The 15,017-nt window shown below is 35.5% G+C and overlaps 1 protein-coding gene across 18 annotated transcripts in view; it reads right to left on the reverse strand.

The window, feature by feature from the left end:
• Window positions 1-15,017, reverse strand: part of RIMS1 (regulating synaptic membrane exocytosis 1) — a 306,518-nt gene that overhangs the window by 32,320 nt on the left and 259,181 nt on the right. For 10 of the 18 annotated variants that reach the window (XM_058801444.1, XM_058801434.1, XM_058801433.1 and 7 more), the window contains one exon: window positions 8,629-8,861. The exons of the other annotated variants lie outside the window; for them this stretch is intronic. In XM_058801444.1, coding sequence (XP_058657427.1) covers window positions 8,629-8,861 — 233 coding nt within the window. The remainder of the gene's footprint in view (window positions 1-8,628; window positions 8,862-15,017) is intronic. 18 annotated transcript variants of the gene reach the window in all.

Raw genomic sequence — 15,017 nt, forward strand, 5'->3', positions numbered from 1 at the left:
ATAAACTTTTAGATTAGAAATAATTTTTCAACTACCTTAATAACTTGCAAAAAATTTATAATTTTTAAAAATTTATATGAAGATTTTTCCATAACTACTGAGTTCTGCATATTTCATTACTTATGATATAGAGAATTTGGAGTATCTAAGGGCCATTAGCTGTATTGCAGACTTATATTGCTACCTTATATATGTATACAGCTTTTTTAATAAATGCACTAACACAATCAGCTGCAGTAAAAGCAGCAAGCTTTATTATTATTATCATCAGTATCATCATTATTAATTTCCTTGAAAACCTCTCATAAACAACAGTTTTTTGTTCTAGGTTAGGTTTATTCCTTTTTATTTGGATTCTGTCACTAATAGTTCTATTCCTAGCCAAAAAAAATTACTGAAAAAACTCTCAAAGCTTATCTCCCCCTTCACATGTAAAAGTCCTAATAAGATAAAAATAATGTCTCTAAATGTAATGCTTCTTTGGATTCACTAAATGAACATTTTTTTAAACTCAACGTACCAATATCTTATCATCAAAAGTATGATTTTTAAAAATGTTCTATAAATGAAACAAAAAGAACTCCCACAAAAAACCACAACTCCCCCCCAAAAACCATGCAAACAACAACAACAAAAAAACCAAAAAACCAACCCCAAACCAAAAAGCCTTCAAGATTTTTTACAAAGTCAGTTTTATTTTCTAAAATTTACCAAACTACATAATTTCTTGGCCCTACTGGATTTAGAGACATGATGCCTGTATCTGAAATATTGTGTTGAACAAGCTATCTAAATTTAAAAAAAAATAATCAAGTTTGATGTTAGGTAAGAAAAGAACTGCTTCTGAAAGGTGAAAAAAAAAAAAAATAAAAGGTCTATCAAAATTAAACTCAGTCATCTGACTCTAAACAGAGGGCTTTATTCTTCCATGAGAAAGAAGTTAATTCCACAGAGGAAGAGTATTTTTCCTCTGAATGACTACAGGTACTCTAAAACTCTGCAAGTTCCAGAACACAATCTGTGGCTCTAATCAGGCAAGAAGCATATGAAAAGTAATAAAATACAAGTTTTAGACTGATATTCTCTTAAAGAGAGGCACTTACACAGAAATTTTTAATGTGAAGGTAGTACAATTTTCTTCCCTCTTGGTAGTCCTTTGGCACCACTCTATTTCCTTTTTCTGTCATAATTTTGGTAACATTTCAACTCTGTGTTTATACTTGCACAAAGTAAAGCTTGTGAACATAGTGTGAATCAGATAAGAAAGCAAATAAAAATCTTCTTTAAACAGAGCTCAGTTAAATATAGTCAGAACTCTTAGTAGGCCTTTTTCTAAGGCCTTTCATAAGAAAATACAATGTAAACATAGCAGTGATGCTACACTTATTAAATACATTTGGCATATTTTGAAATTATACAAAACATGCATGACATAGTTTAGGCATAATAAAGATTATACTTTTGGAAAGCAATAAATTTTCCTAAACCCCATGCTACTAACATATTGGAAATAGCCCTAAGAACAGTTATTGCTGCAGTTATATCTGTTTTTAAAAATCTAGAGAGAAGTTGCAAATACAAAAGCAGAGCAATACTTTTGAGTACAAGTCAGGCAACCACATAACAGGAGAAAAAGTCACAATTTGCATTTCAGGAACAAGGAAAAGAACCACATGTAGCACCAATTCAGCAGAGCAGTGGACTTTGAAAATACTAGCCCTTATTAGGAAATCTTTTGGAAGATGAGTAACTGGAACTGAACTGTGTTTCTATTAAGGGTAGTGAATTCCTCAGCAAGACTGCAACAGTAAATAAAAGAGAACATGCTTACATTCACTCAAGAGCTTCAAAGAATTGAGTATCATTACTAGAAAAAAAAGAATTCCTCTTATGAAAAAAAATCAGGTATTTTTCTTTTTGTTTAAATTATTCTTCATCTGTTTGCTCATTACCCTTCTCTTCTTCTCCACCCCTTGCTGCAGAAATATTTGGGTGTAGGAGCAGCTCAGGATTTTTCTGGGACCAGGGTTGCTCTTTCCTCTTGGGTGTCAGGTGCAGAGCCCAGATCCTGTCACCATCCCTAAGGCACCATGACCATCCCTGCTGCTCACTAAAGACTTTTTTAGGTTGGCTGAAAAGACAAATCCTTCTGAATGTCAATCTCCCTACTTTCTTCTTTTTGTGCAACAGAGCCATTATCCTCATAGATCATCACAACTATGCAGAGCAAGCTCTAAGGGGCTGCTCTGGCAAAAAACCAACCCAGACAGGGAAGACTGTCACAGAGATAATACTGAACAGACAAGCAAGGCTAACGAGGGAGCTGCAGGACAGACCACCACACTTCGCTAGGCTGCTGAAATCTACTTTTCAAGTACACAGAGTCTAAAGTTAAGAAAAAGATTTTGAAACCCTACAGACTTAAGATAACAAAACAGAGACAGCTGTAGGTAAGGAAGCTCGTGTGTAAATATGAAGCATTCTTGCAGAGATCAATGCCCAACACAAGCAGACACTTGGAAATGCTCCTCTGAGAAAACAGAGAACAACGTGTGAATTACAGTAGAGCAGGTTAACAACCTGTGAGGTAACTCTAAAGCTGTAAGATGTTAATTCTCATGTTAATTCTGAATTCCAAGCTAATTTTCTGAATCTGCCATTAGAAAATCTGATATCTTGTAGCATTCCCCTTGGATGAACAAGAGATGGCAATTCAAAAAAGTAATATCAGAAAAGAAATCCTGTGAAAACAGCAAAAGGGTATTATGCTAGATAAGAAACAAATAACAAGAAAAAAAGGCTCTTTCCCTATTGTGCTAAATGCTCTGAGAGGTTTAAGATACTTTTCTCTCTGTTCTGACTGTTAGAAACTTTATTGTAATTTTGATACAAATATAAAATTTATTTCTAACCAATTTATACCTATTTGTTATTATAGCAGTTTCTGATAGTGCTGTCCTTCAGATTCAAGAACTCTTCTGCATTTTTTTCCATCTGAAAATTTTAATTACTCACTCCAAAAGGAATGAACTTGCAATCTGAACTGTCACAGCTTTTCACTCAGCTTATTCTGTGAACATTCTGTGATCCAGTGAGTGCTACTCAGAAAAACTACTCTACCCCCAAGTTCATCTGTCACTGAATGCCAGAATGTTCACAGAACAAGCTGAGTTGGAATGGACCCATAAGGATCCTCGAGTCTAACTCATGGCCCAGCACAGGACCATTCCCAAGAGTCCTTCCCCTAGATTACCAGAACTGACATACTTTCTAATCACTTTCATCATCATATTCTAGCAGCATAAACACTAGCTCTCAATAAAATAACAAAATCTGCCTGTGGGTTTTGTCTTTAAATTCAACTAACAGACATTCTCTGGCTTGTTTTAATAAATCCAGTTGATGCCTCCCTCCTTGCCGGTTTCTTGCTGACATCCAGTATTCCTTACTGAGTCCCATGCTTTCTATCCAGTCTAATAATAATAGATGATTTATTGAATTCTAAATAAAGTAATTGTAAACTTTTGTCTAGCCCTTATTTCTCATCAAATAAGCACAATTTCTTTCACTACAGCAATAAAATATTAGTCACGTTATGAGGTAAAAGAATCATGGTTAGAAATGCATCCTTGTCATTCAATCAATCAATCAATCTGAAATGTCAGGGGAAAAAAAAGCCTGACCACTGCATGAAAAGGTTGCCACAACCCTTGAAAAAAAAATTATGCAAAGAAGCAGTGGTGTTCTCAAGAAAGACAACAAACCATCCTCATGCCAAAGTCTTTTGCCCTCCAGCATATTTTATTTCTTATTTATTATCTGCTTTTTCTGTCCATACCATCTAGATCAGTAGGAAATCCCTCATTTTACCATAAAATTACTACAAGGATGGACAGAAAAATAGTGCTACTGCATTTCCAAACAAAAAAAGACTGAGAAAATTAAGAACAGATTAACAGACTGTGGAGGTGGGGGTGGGAATGTGTGGTTTTGGTTTTTGATTGTTTTGTTGGTTTATTTGTTTGGTTTTGGTTTTGTTTGTTTGGGTTGGGTTTTTGGGGTTTTTTTGGTTGTTTGTTTTGTTTTGTTTTGTCTTTAATGGCAGTGTCTACTCTGAAATTAGGTACTCTGAGCCTGGGAGGCTCAATTTAAGCATTGCTTTCCTTGTTTCCCAAGCAAGTTTTTTTTTGCACAACATAGGGGTTCTTGTTAACAGTCACTAAGGACCTCCAGTGAACCATCACAGTCTCCATCAACAGAGGAATGGATGAGGTTTTCTTTAAGCTGCAGAGAGGTCACAAAAAGAGCATAGATATACTGTGGGATGCATGAGTATCAGAACTTTACTGCTCAGTGACAATTTCCTGACTTAGATGATACAATCTTATCTGAAATTGGGAATTTGGAGCTTAATTCAGAAGAATACAGAAGTCACTTCTTTATAGGGCAAATTACAGAAAATGACAGAAAATATACTTTAGCAGGAAATTCTAGTTTTTATATAGGGAAATATGTTCTAAGATACTGTTTTTGTTCAGGTTGCAAGTTACTTCCTGAGGGAAGCAGAAAAATACTTCAATTCCTTCCAAGTATCCAGTTCAGAGACACACATAAGTGAAAAGAATTTTTCTTCATTCTGTTTTCACCTTGTGACAACACTTGATTTCAGCTGTGCTTCACGGTATGTAATCTGTCTTGCAAACATTAATGCCTATGGGCTTCATTTCAGGTTGTTGATGTTGAACTTCACCAACAGAAGATGGAAAGCAAATAACTTTGGTTCTTACACAGAAAAATTTCATTGTGGTTCACACCATAAACATGGCAAGGTATGTTCATTTAGAAAATTGACATGGTATCAGTGTAATGGCAAACTAGAAATGCTGCCTATTCTTCTAAGCTCCTTAGCTCTCCTTCTCTGCATCTCTTCCACTCTCATCTGTGTCAAAATAGTTGCAAGCCACTGTTGGCACTCAAAGAGAAGAAAAGTGAGCTTCTACAAAGAAGAAATATGATCTTTCTGAAAGATGATTTTTCTGAAGCACTATCTGCTGACCAGGGGGTAGAAAGCAAAAGGGAGGTATTCTTTTGCTTTCTAAGACACATGTCTGCACGTACCAAGAGAACTGAGAGGGATCCAGGGATGGGAATACTTCCTTTTATCTGAGATTAAGGCTTTCCTTCTCTCCAGAACTCATTGTACTGATGATACCCCTCCTGTTGCCTCTATCCACTTCAAAATGCATTATTATGTCTCTATATATGGTACAAATTCTGTGATAAAATTTTTCCTTCCTATTACAGAAGTTTTCACCTCATTCAAAACAAACCTAGAACCCCAAATCAAAATGTGGTATGATCAATACTGGCCTCAGTTATTCATTGATATGGAAACTACAAGGCAAGATTGTAGAAGGGAGCAGTGTTGTAATACAAAATCAAGAAAACTGAGGATGATTTCTTATTCTAATATAGCTTCCTATAATTTTCCTGTGATTTAAAGCTTAGTTTGCCATATTCAGAAAATTGGTAGTTATATATTTACTCTGTATATGTGTATATCTTTATTTACCAAAATAAGACAAACAAAGAAAGCTAGAAAAATTGGATTACAGCTAAAATGGTTATGTGTGCCTGGAGCTATTTTCAATTTTCTGTGGTCCTCTTGGGAGTTTTGCTTCTTTTTTGTTCCCTTTTCCTTTTCTTCTTTGTAACTGTGATAACATAAGAAGAGCTGGATTTTCATTAGGAATATTGTCAGAAGATTAAAAGCTTTTTCTGGTGAACTGATCCAATTTGTGGGCACAATGAACAAATAAATAGTAAGTGGGGATTTCACAGAACAGTTACTACAAGTATTACGAAATCTTAAACATAAAAGGAAGGTGCAGCAAAACCACATAATTTCATTGCAGATTTACATAAAAATAGAAACCAATTCTTTCACTGACCATCTATAAGGCACATATCCTGAATAAATATTTTCCAACAGTACTGAACAGGGTGTGTAAAATAATGATTACTGGTCCTTCTAACTTCAATATGCAAGGATCTGCTCCATAAGTGCAAAGAAATCCATGGGTGTATGTGTAGACACAAATATGTATGCACAGGCTCTCTCTCTCTCTCTCACACACACACACAGACTCCTTTTTCAGCTGAATAGAAAATAAAATCTTATCAATAATAGCTACCTTGCAGCAGTTCCATACACACCACTTCTGTTTTTATATAACATTAAGCCCATGCAGTATGTTAAAAGGATGAATTATCTACAATAAGTCAAATGCAGCCCTTTTGGATCATTTCTTCAAGTGAAAAAAGTGAGATAGTAATAAACTTTACTGGCTTTGAAGACAGCAGTAAACTAAAATTTCAGATCTACTCAATCCATAAGAATATAGAATTTATGCTTTTCAAAAAAATCTGCCTTTTTTATTTCTGATCTTCTATTTTGAGTTTTCAGAAACAAATAACTATCTTTGTCATGCTTCCCTTACTTATAATCATGCAAGTTACAGAAATAAAACCTGAACAACCTATGGAGGCTACACATCTACTTCTATATTTTTATATTTCCTTTAAAATACATATACTGCATCAACAGCACACCTCCAGTTCCTGAAAATCTGTCCCAAAAGTTCCTACTTGATACCACTTTTGGAGGCCCATAAATTTTCACATCAGTTCCAAAACTTCAGACCTTAACTATGAGAAATAGTTTTCACATAATAAATTTTAAAGAAGTAACCAGTATACATTATATTGTCATAACAGAAATTTTCTATAATTCTCAATAGTGGAGACATTAGTAAGTTGCACAACACATTAAAAGGAAATAGACATTTTTATGTTTCTCCTCACATCTTGTATAATATAGGAAGGAAGGGATGTGGATCCCTGATTTAGAACATGAGCACTCAACCTCTAACAATGTCATTTGGAAAATCTATCAAGGCTGATGTGCATATTGTTCTAAAAAATGCATTAATTTCACTGATTTTTGACAAAACGTGACACATTTTTATTTGCTCTGATTATGCCATAGAGAATACTCTTAGCCTGAGTCAAAACAAGGTAAAGATGACTCTGAACTGGTTTACAATCATGAATAATACATAATCTGTTTTTCATATTTGATTTGCTCTTTGAGTTTCAGAAAAACATTAGAAGTTCCATTCCTTGCAAAATTCCTATTGTTTTGAAATTTACACCAAGCAAAACTTGGAGAGCTATCAAGCAAAACTTGGAGAGCTATAGTACCTTTCTACAAAGATTAGAAAAATATGAGCTTTAAATAGAACATACTGAGATGTGCTTGGAAGTCACAGCTCAGATTTTAAGTGGATTAAAATATCAGTGTAGGAATCCTTTCTACATGACAACACCACTTTTTATTACTTACAGAGCACACCATTGATTCTGATACACCTAAAATAGCATCTTACTGTGTGCAACTATCTATATTCCAGCCTCATACTTAGTCACCGTGCATTCTTGAACAACACATTATTAATTACAGTTCTGGCTTTCAATACACCAGTTTCATTTATCATTTGGTTCAACTGCATGATTATATACTGGCTGAAAATTCATGAGCAGTGTAGAGAAATATAACAATCTTCTTGTTGTAGCTGACCAAGCTTTAATTGTGAATGGATCAATTCTGCTGCTCATCTGGCAATCAAAGAAAACCAGGGGAAATATTTGATGACATAAATAAACAGTATTGTTACTTACCTTACTTTAGATACCCTGACTATGTGAGAGGAATGCTGAAATAAGAGTGCATTGCATGGTAGGCTGAAGCTTTTCCACTTTGGTTTCCCCCTCTTAGTAAGAAAGGACCCTTAGGGTCAGGTCCTGCTCCCAGTGAAGACAAAAGCAGAAGTCTTCACTGGGGTTCAGGAGCAGGACAGGGACTTTAAAACATTCTTCTTCTCTTTTTTGTCTTTCTGTATGGGCTTTTGTTCCTGGAGGCTATGCTGATATGAAGCTTTTAAGATTTCTGGAGTCACAATAAAGAGTTGGAAGGCTTATGCTCCTAATGAAGCATCACGTTGTCATCTAATTTGTCTGAAATCACTGACCCCAACTTGCCAGTATTACAAAACAATAAAGTATTGGATTAACTCTCAACTTAAAAAACAAAAGTAATTTTTAAAAATATATTTTATGCCACTACAGGAACAACTTCTGATTCAAGTTGCATAACTGCCATTCACTTGCTCAGATTTCAGTTCCCACATTCACACTCAACTCTCCTGCTAAAAGAAATTTCCTACACATAAAAAGCTGGTCTTAGCAAACCATTATCCACTGCTGACACCAACATGTGTTTCTTTGCATTTCCTGGCCAACCTGTAAACAAGGCTTCTAAGAGATAACAGCTTTCATTGATCATGACAGCAAGTAACTACAGCACATATTCTAAAAGACATTTGTATATTGTTTCTTGCAGATGTTAAATAATCAAAGAAAACTAATATATCAGGAGTTTATTTACAGCAGGAAAATTTCTCTTGAGCAGTCTAGATGCATATACATGTAACACAGATGCCACAGATGAAATTAAGGTAAACCACGTTTGGTGAGAGTCCTGTTTCCAGGACTGTGTGCCTCACTCACCTGTTTGACTAAGTTGAGATGTGCTTCTGCTCCTTCGAGACACTATGGCAACCACCTTGGCACTAAAGCTGGAGCGCCTTTTCTTCCCACCTGTTCCCACCATGCCGACGGCCGTGTCCGACTGGCTCCCGTCAATGTGCTCCAGCTTGTACATCTCCCCGCTCACGCTTGTGCTCTTTGTGATTCTCCCTGAAGTCCCCATCCGTCTGCCTTGCATTTTAGGAGTAAATGTACTACAGTTACAAAGTAAAAACAAACATGTTAATTTGTCTGTGTAACAGCATTTCCAAAAGCCTTATTTTTTTTTAATCACTAAATTATTTTTAAGTCTTGATATGTTTCCATTTATTTGGTTCACAAGTAAAAGCTTAATGTGATGCTCCTCGGAGTACATATTTTCAATGCTATTGTTTGTCCTCCACTTTGAGGGGAACAAATAAAATGAACACTTCCCCATGTTTTTCAAAACAACAGAGAGGCACTTAAAAGTTATGTGATGCTTTCCTGCCTATATCCCCACAATACAGAAACAAATAAAACAGCAATTTTACAACCAAAGAAAATTAACGTGGGGCAGTAGTTTAACACATTCATCTTATCAGTGCTGTTCACCAAAGACTAACAGAAATAAAGATACCATCTAAATTTTCATACTTTTCAAAGAGATCATGTAATATGTCGTATTTTTTAGGTCTTCAGTCTCTCACTTCCTTAAAGGTAAGTGCAATAGTTATAATATGAAAGCAAACTAATTTTGAGGCAAAATCCCTAATAACCCACTAGAATTTTCATTGATTGACAGAAAAATGAATCACTCTGGCAGTTCTGTTTGAGTTCCTTTAACTGAATTGCATTGAATTGCATTTGAATGTTTCTATACAAATCCTTTTTCTGCTCCACTGTATAGAGGCAGGATAAAGTGCTCACAAACACAGTTTAGAGAACAGTCTCAAGTACACACAGACATGCTAATACCCAGTCCTAGGTCAGCTGTGGCCAAGCAATGCCCTAGCTCTAAAGTCAATATAAAGTTAGTTGCCACTCTGCAGAGACAGAAATTTAAGTTGCAGATGGGCTCACTTCAGATGCAGTTGTTAAACTGGCCAAGCATGTAGGCAATTCCTTGACCTTCTATTGCTGATTAGTAGACCTGCTGTTAGCATGCTGGTTTAGGAATTTTTTTTCAGTTTTTCAGTATGTTGAAGTCAAATTTATTTGTTAACCAATAGTCCAGCAGTCTCTCCCAGCAAGGTCCCTCCCCAGCAGATGCAATGGTCTGCTCCTGTCCCCCATTCCCATTTACCCCTCACTACCTCTCCCCCAGTCAAAATTAGAAAGAGTGGGGTTAGAGGCTTTTTTGTGTCATGGCAAGTTTCAGACAGATAGGAAATCAGACCACGGAAAAATAAAGGGGTCAATGGGAGAAAATATAATATCCTGTAACTTCTATGGATCTGGGCCCTGCTGGAGGTTGAATCAGTCTTGTCCCAAGACAGATCCAGGAAAGTATAAAAAATTGTATCCCTAAACTATAACTAAAACAGTATGGCCCTGATTTACTGGCATCTTCCAAGGGTGGACCATATGTGTGACCACACAGGTAAGAGCACATAGAAATAGACATTATTCTTTAAAAATGAAGTTGGAAAAGTTAAGTCTTTGACTAGACAACACCTAATAGAAAGATCACTATCAACCTCTGCATAGGCTTTTAACCATCTTCAGCACTTAGAATCTGCTTCTGTTAAGCTCAGATAAAAAACCATCTATGCCATTAAACAGAACAAGCTGCTTGATGCACCAAAGTATTCAAGAACACATTTTAGTGGACTACCTGAGGTACACTGAGCTTATAATAGGTTCTGTCATGTTCCCTCCTGTCCCAGAGAAACTTTATTGACTGGCTTTTGGGTTTGAAAGGCAAAAAATAGAAGACATTTGTATTTTAAAGTTTCCTTAGAGAATTCCTTTGTGTTTTATCACCATTCTCCCCACACCACATTCACATAAATGTGAGCACAAACACAAATATATTCAATCATTCTAGGAAGAAATGTAGACGGGAAAAAAGAAAACCTCAAAACTACCATCTTCCTCACAAATTTACACAAGTATCAAAGAAAAGGCCTCTAGGGTGATAGAAGGCAGCCCTGTTAACTAGTTTCTTCTCTGGAGCAAGAGATACTTCACTATTTGAAGGTTCAAAGGCCTCACTTCGAGGGATTCTACTTCCTACTTTGATTAGACATGGACAACTCCTTTCCACATGGATAATTTCTTTCCAACAGCACTGGGAATTGTATTTCTGTGACTGTTTCTACGTAATTTCCAGCACTAAATTCAATGGACTATAAAATCTGTCATGCAAATAAAGAATTATTTACCATATTATTAAATTTGCTCTACTGAATTTCAGGTGTTTATGAATATAATAAATACCAAAATAACAATGTTTTTATGCCAGCGTTCACTTCTTTTTTTTTTTTTTTTTTACAATTTACCTGAAATGCTCTAATCTCACTTTATTTAATATGTATGTAGGAGCCCGTGATGTCCATCAGCTGAGAAATAAGAAAAAGATGGTATTATAACTTTAGGAAAAAAACATTTTTGATGTATGAATTCACTAATTCAGGGAACATGGAAAGTTTCTGAATAATAGAAAAAATCACTTTTTTCAAAGACTCATATAAGTTTAATTTCTGATTCTTTGCAAAAGATAGAATAGAACTAGAATAGGTACTAGAATATTTATCTTAATTGGAAAAAAAACCCAGAGAAATTTAGAATTCAAATTAATTTTATACTTGTTTTTACCTGGCAAATATGAAGTCCTGCTTTCCTAGGAAATATGTTCCCGTGTACTAGTACAAAATAGCTATTAATTTGCTAGAAATGGGCATAATGGGATAGGACCAAGGATCAACAGCTGTCCAATACTTCCTCTTGTTACAACAAAGAAAATACATTAAGTTTTCTTTGTGTTCATCTAATCCCTGTGCTAGTTTATTAATTTTCATTACTGCAACAGTCTCAAAAGAATGGGCATGTAAAATTCAGCATTCTTATACCATCTAATTGATTACCCTTAGAACAGAATGTTTTACCATTACATTACTGATTATCATTTGAAGGAAAAGCTCCTAGTTCACAGTCCTGCTTTATTCACTACTGTTAGAGTTTCATTTATGAAGCACAAACAAGAAAATGACCTGCATGAATACATCCCTTTGCACTTAGCTGTTTTGATAATAACATAGCTAAATTTTTATTTTGTTTTGCAGACTTGCTGGGATTATTAACACATTCATTTAAATGCAGATGCAAGTTTTTGCAGGCTTGGGGCTAAAACTGGTAAATTATTAAATTATATTTAAACCTAGTTATCATAACACAATAAATAAATATTGTTTTCTGTAGCAGGATTATGAAGAGCAACATATTTATCCATATAGTCCATTAAGTTATAAATGAATTAATTCACTAAATTTTTATTTAAAATTATTTTATGATCTTTAGCAGTTCTTCTGATTGATAGTTTGGCAAATGTCTTATGTTATTTCTAAGTACTTCCAATTACAGCTATAACAACATAATTGTTGTGCATATTAAGAATGGTTACAGACAATATAAATGGGCCTGTGTATTGCTTCACAGATATTCAGAATAGAAAAAGAGTCATTGCATTTTTAACATTCTAAAAATGTATTTAGTTTAACTTGTAAAGAAAAGCTCCCTCTAACCCCAGCAGGAGCAGAGGAGCCTCCCCAGCACTGGGGTCAGACACTACCCCCAGGTTCCTGCATCAGCAGGGAAGGCACTGCTCCCTCCACCAAGAGAAAAATGCTTGCATTTCCTGCCAGAGCTTATGCAGTTGAGACAAATCCCATCTAAAGTTATACCTGCACTACACAGGACATCAAGACTGTATTCACATGTCAGCCGTCAGAGTTATGAAAGAAAGCAACACATTCAGTTTTGCAAGCTGCCCCTACCTGACAGTTGCATCTGTGGGAATGAAGAATGAGCTTTTAACTCAAAAAAAACTTAATCAAAGAGTAGTTTGAGTTACAAGATAGCATAAAATTAACCATGAAACAAATTTTATAAGATGGCCATGCTATAAGACCATTGTGGATAATATTTGCTTACATTAAAAAGTACAGCACACTCAAATATTTAGAACTGAAATCAAGCCAAGTACCTGTATTACATCATTATATATCTTTCTATGTACAGATAACTACTATATATGTATTCAAGATCCATAAAAGCATATTGGATAAATCATTAGATCTGAGAAAACTGGTATATAGACATATACTCAGTATCTCTCAATAATTACATAAAAAACCTGCACATTCCACCTGAAAAAGAAAGTTAGTAAGACAGTGGTAAGAAAGCTAGAAAAATACTTGTCCATGAACTCACCTATGTAATATCTGGAAGTAAATCCTTTCACAGAAAAAATCTGAACTGATTAGCCATTGCTAAAATAACAGCATTTCCCTCATTCTCTTAGAATTACTGATGATGTATTAAAAAATATTTTAGGTGTTTGTTTTCATGAGCCCTCATATTTACTCCACCCATTTTCCCAAGAAAGCAAGCCATGAGTAAATAAAGGATGCCCTGTATTCCTTGCTGTGCAGATGATGCTGTAAGCTCTTTTCAGGCAGTGGCAGCACCTTGAACCTTGCAGCAGAACCCCGGCCCAGCAGCACAGGGCACTGAGCCTCCCCTGCCTCCTGCCGACTGCAGCACCACGCACCCACCACAGCCCCTGTGCTCCCCTTTGCAGTGAGGCAGCTCATGAATACTAATAATCTCCTAAACACATCATAGCTCCGGACCAAAGGGAAGATATTTTTATCATGAGAAACATTACATTTCTAAAAATAAGCATCTTGTTATTAGTATTATATTATATAATCAATACACAAAAACGATTAATTAAATATCTACAAATTTCTCTATCGGTCTAAGAAAATATTTGTATCTTATATTATATATGATATATTACATTTTCTGCAAGATATATTACTGTGAATTTTAAAATAAAAACTTATAAATATTCATTAGCATTTAATAAATTAATTGAAGCATGGTGTTTTACAAACCAAATGGCAAACATATATCCTATATTGTAATTCTCTCTAGTTAGTAAAAAGAAGTTTTTAGACCATAAAAGTTGGTTCAATCAAATAATAATTTTGTACAGTCTGTACCAACTGGAACTACATATTGATTTAACATGCACATTGATCATATATTAGATTGCCCTAGGGTGAAATATGTCATATGAAATAGCTATTAAAATCACAAAAAAAACCCCTTGCTTCTGCTGTCAAGAGTCCTATTGGTATATTAAAATATTTGAAGATCAGTAACTTCTAAGTTATAATTGTTGCTGACAATATTCCTATATTGCATGAAAGTGCCACTCAGTGCCACAGCCGCTCCCTCTGGGATGACAAATCCCCAACATCCCCAGCCCCACTGTGTTCAGTGTGCAAACTCTCACTGAACCAAGGGCTGGGGAACATTTTGTAACATCTGCCTCCTCTGGGAGCTTAACTGGTTAAAATCCTACTTTGGAAGATCAGGAAATTTCCATATTGGAGCACAGTATGTCAGAATCTGGGCTGTGACAATGCTTTTCTCAGGAGCACACTGACCACTGAACTGTGCCAGTTTCACAGCTCTGACAGATTTCTACTTTTTAAACTTGGAAAACTAGCATTTCTCTATGAAAAAAAGAGTAACAATTCAGAAAGCAAGCCTGAACATTATGAAAGATAAGCAGATTTTAACTGTTTTCCAAGCAAAAGATAAGCAGATTTTTTTATTATTTGCCATGAACATTTCAACTTAATTTATATTCCCTGAAACAAGCAGAGCAATTGTCTCTGTATGTGGGAGCCCTTGTGTCTGCCTGCACATACCCAAGGCACCACCAGCCTGAAGCCAAGTAATGACTTGAATCATAAAACGAAACCAACACAAAAGCAGCCACTCCAGGGGCACTGCTCAGGGTTAACTATTGCTGTTAAAGCTGATGTGGGAAGGCTCACGTGAATCAAAGGACAAACAGCTCAAACTTGACTGCATATAGCCATGCATATATTCAGTTACCAAACAGAAAGGATGTAAATCTGTATCAAGAAAATAGATGTTGGGGGTGTGTGTGTATGACAAACACAAAGATGTGTATGTCCACACTGAAGGAAGCTTTTTTCAGCATCAAGAAAGCTCAATTCACCAGTTTTTCTTCCTTTGCATGACATTCAGGCGTAATGTTATTTTCCCTGTTGTATTTTTTTCCCTCTAAAGCACGAGGTACTGAAGTACCTGTGGTGTTGCTGCTCTTCATGTCAAAAATGCTACAC

This window comes from Ammospiza caudacuta, chromosome 3 (assembly GCF_027887145.1).
Source record: "Ammospiza caudacuta isolate bAmmCau1 chromosome 3, bAmmCau1.pri, whole genome shotgun sequence".
Lineage (NCBI taxonomy): Eukaryota > Metazoa > Chordata > Aves > Passeriformes > Passerellidae > Ammospiza > Ammospiza caudacuta.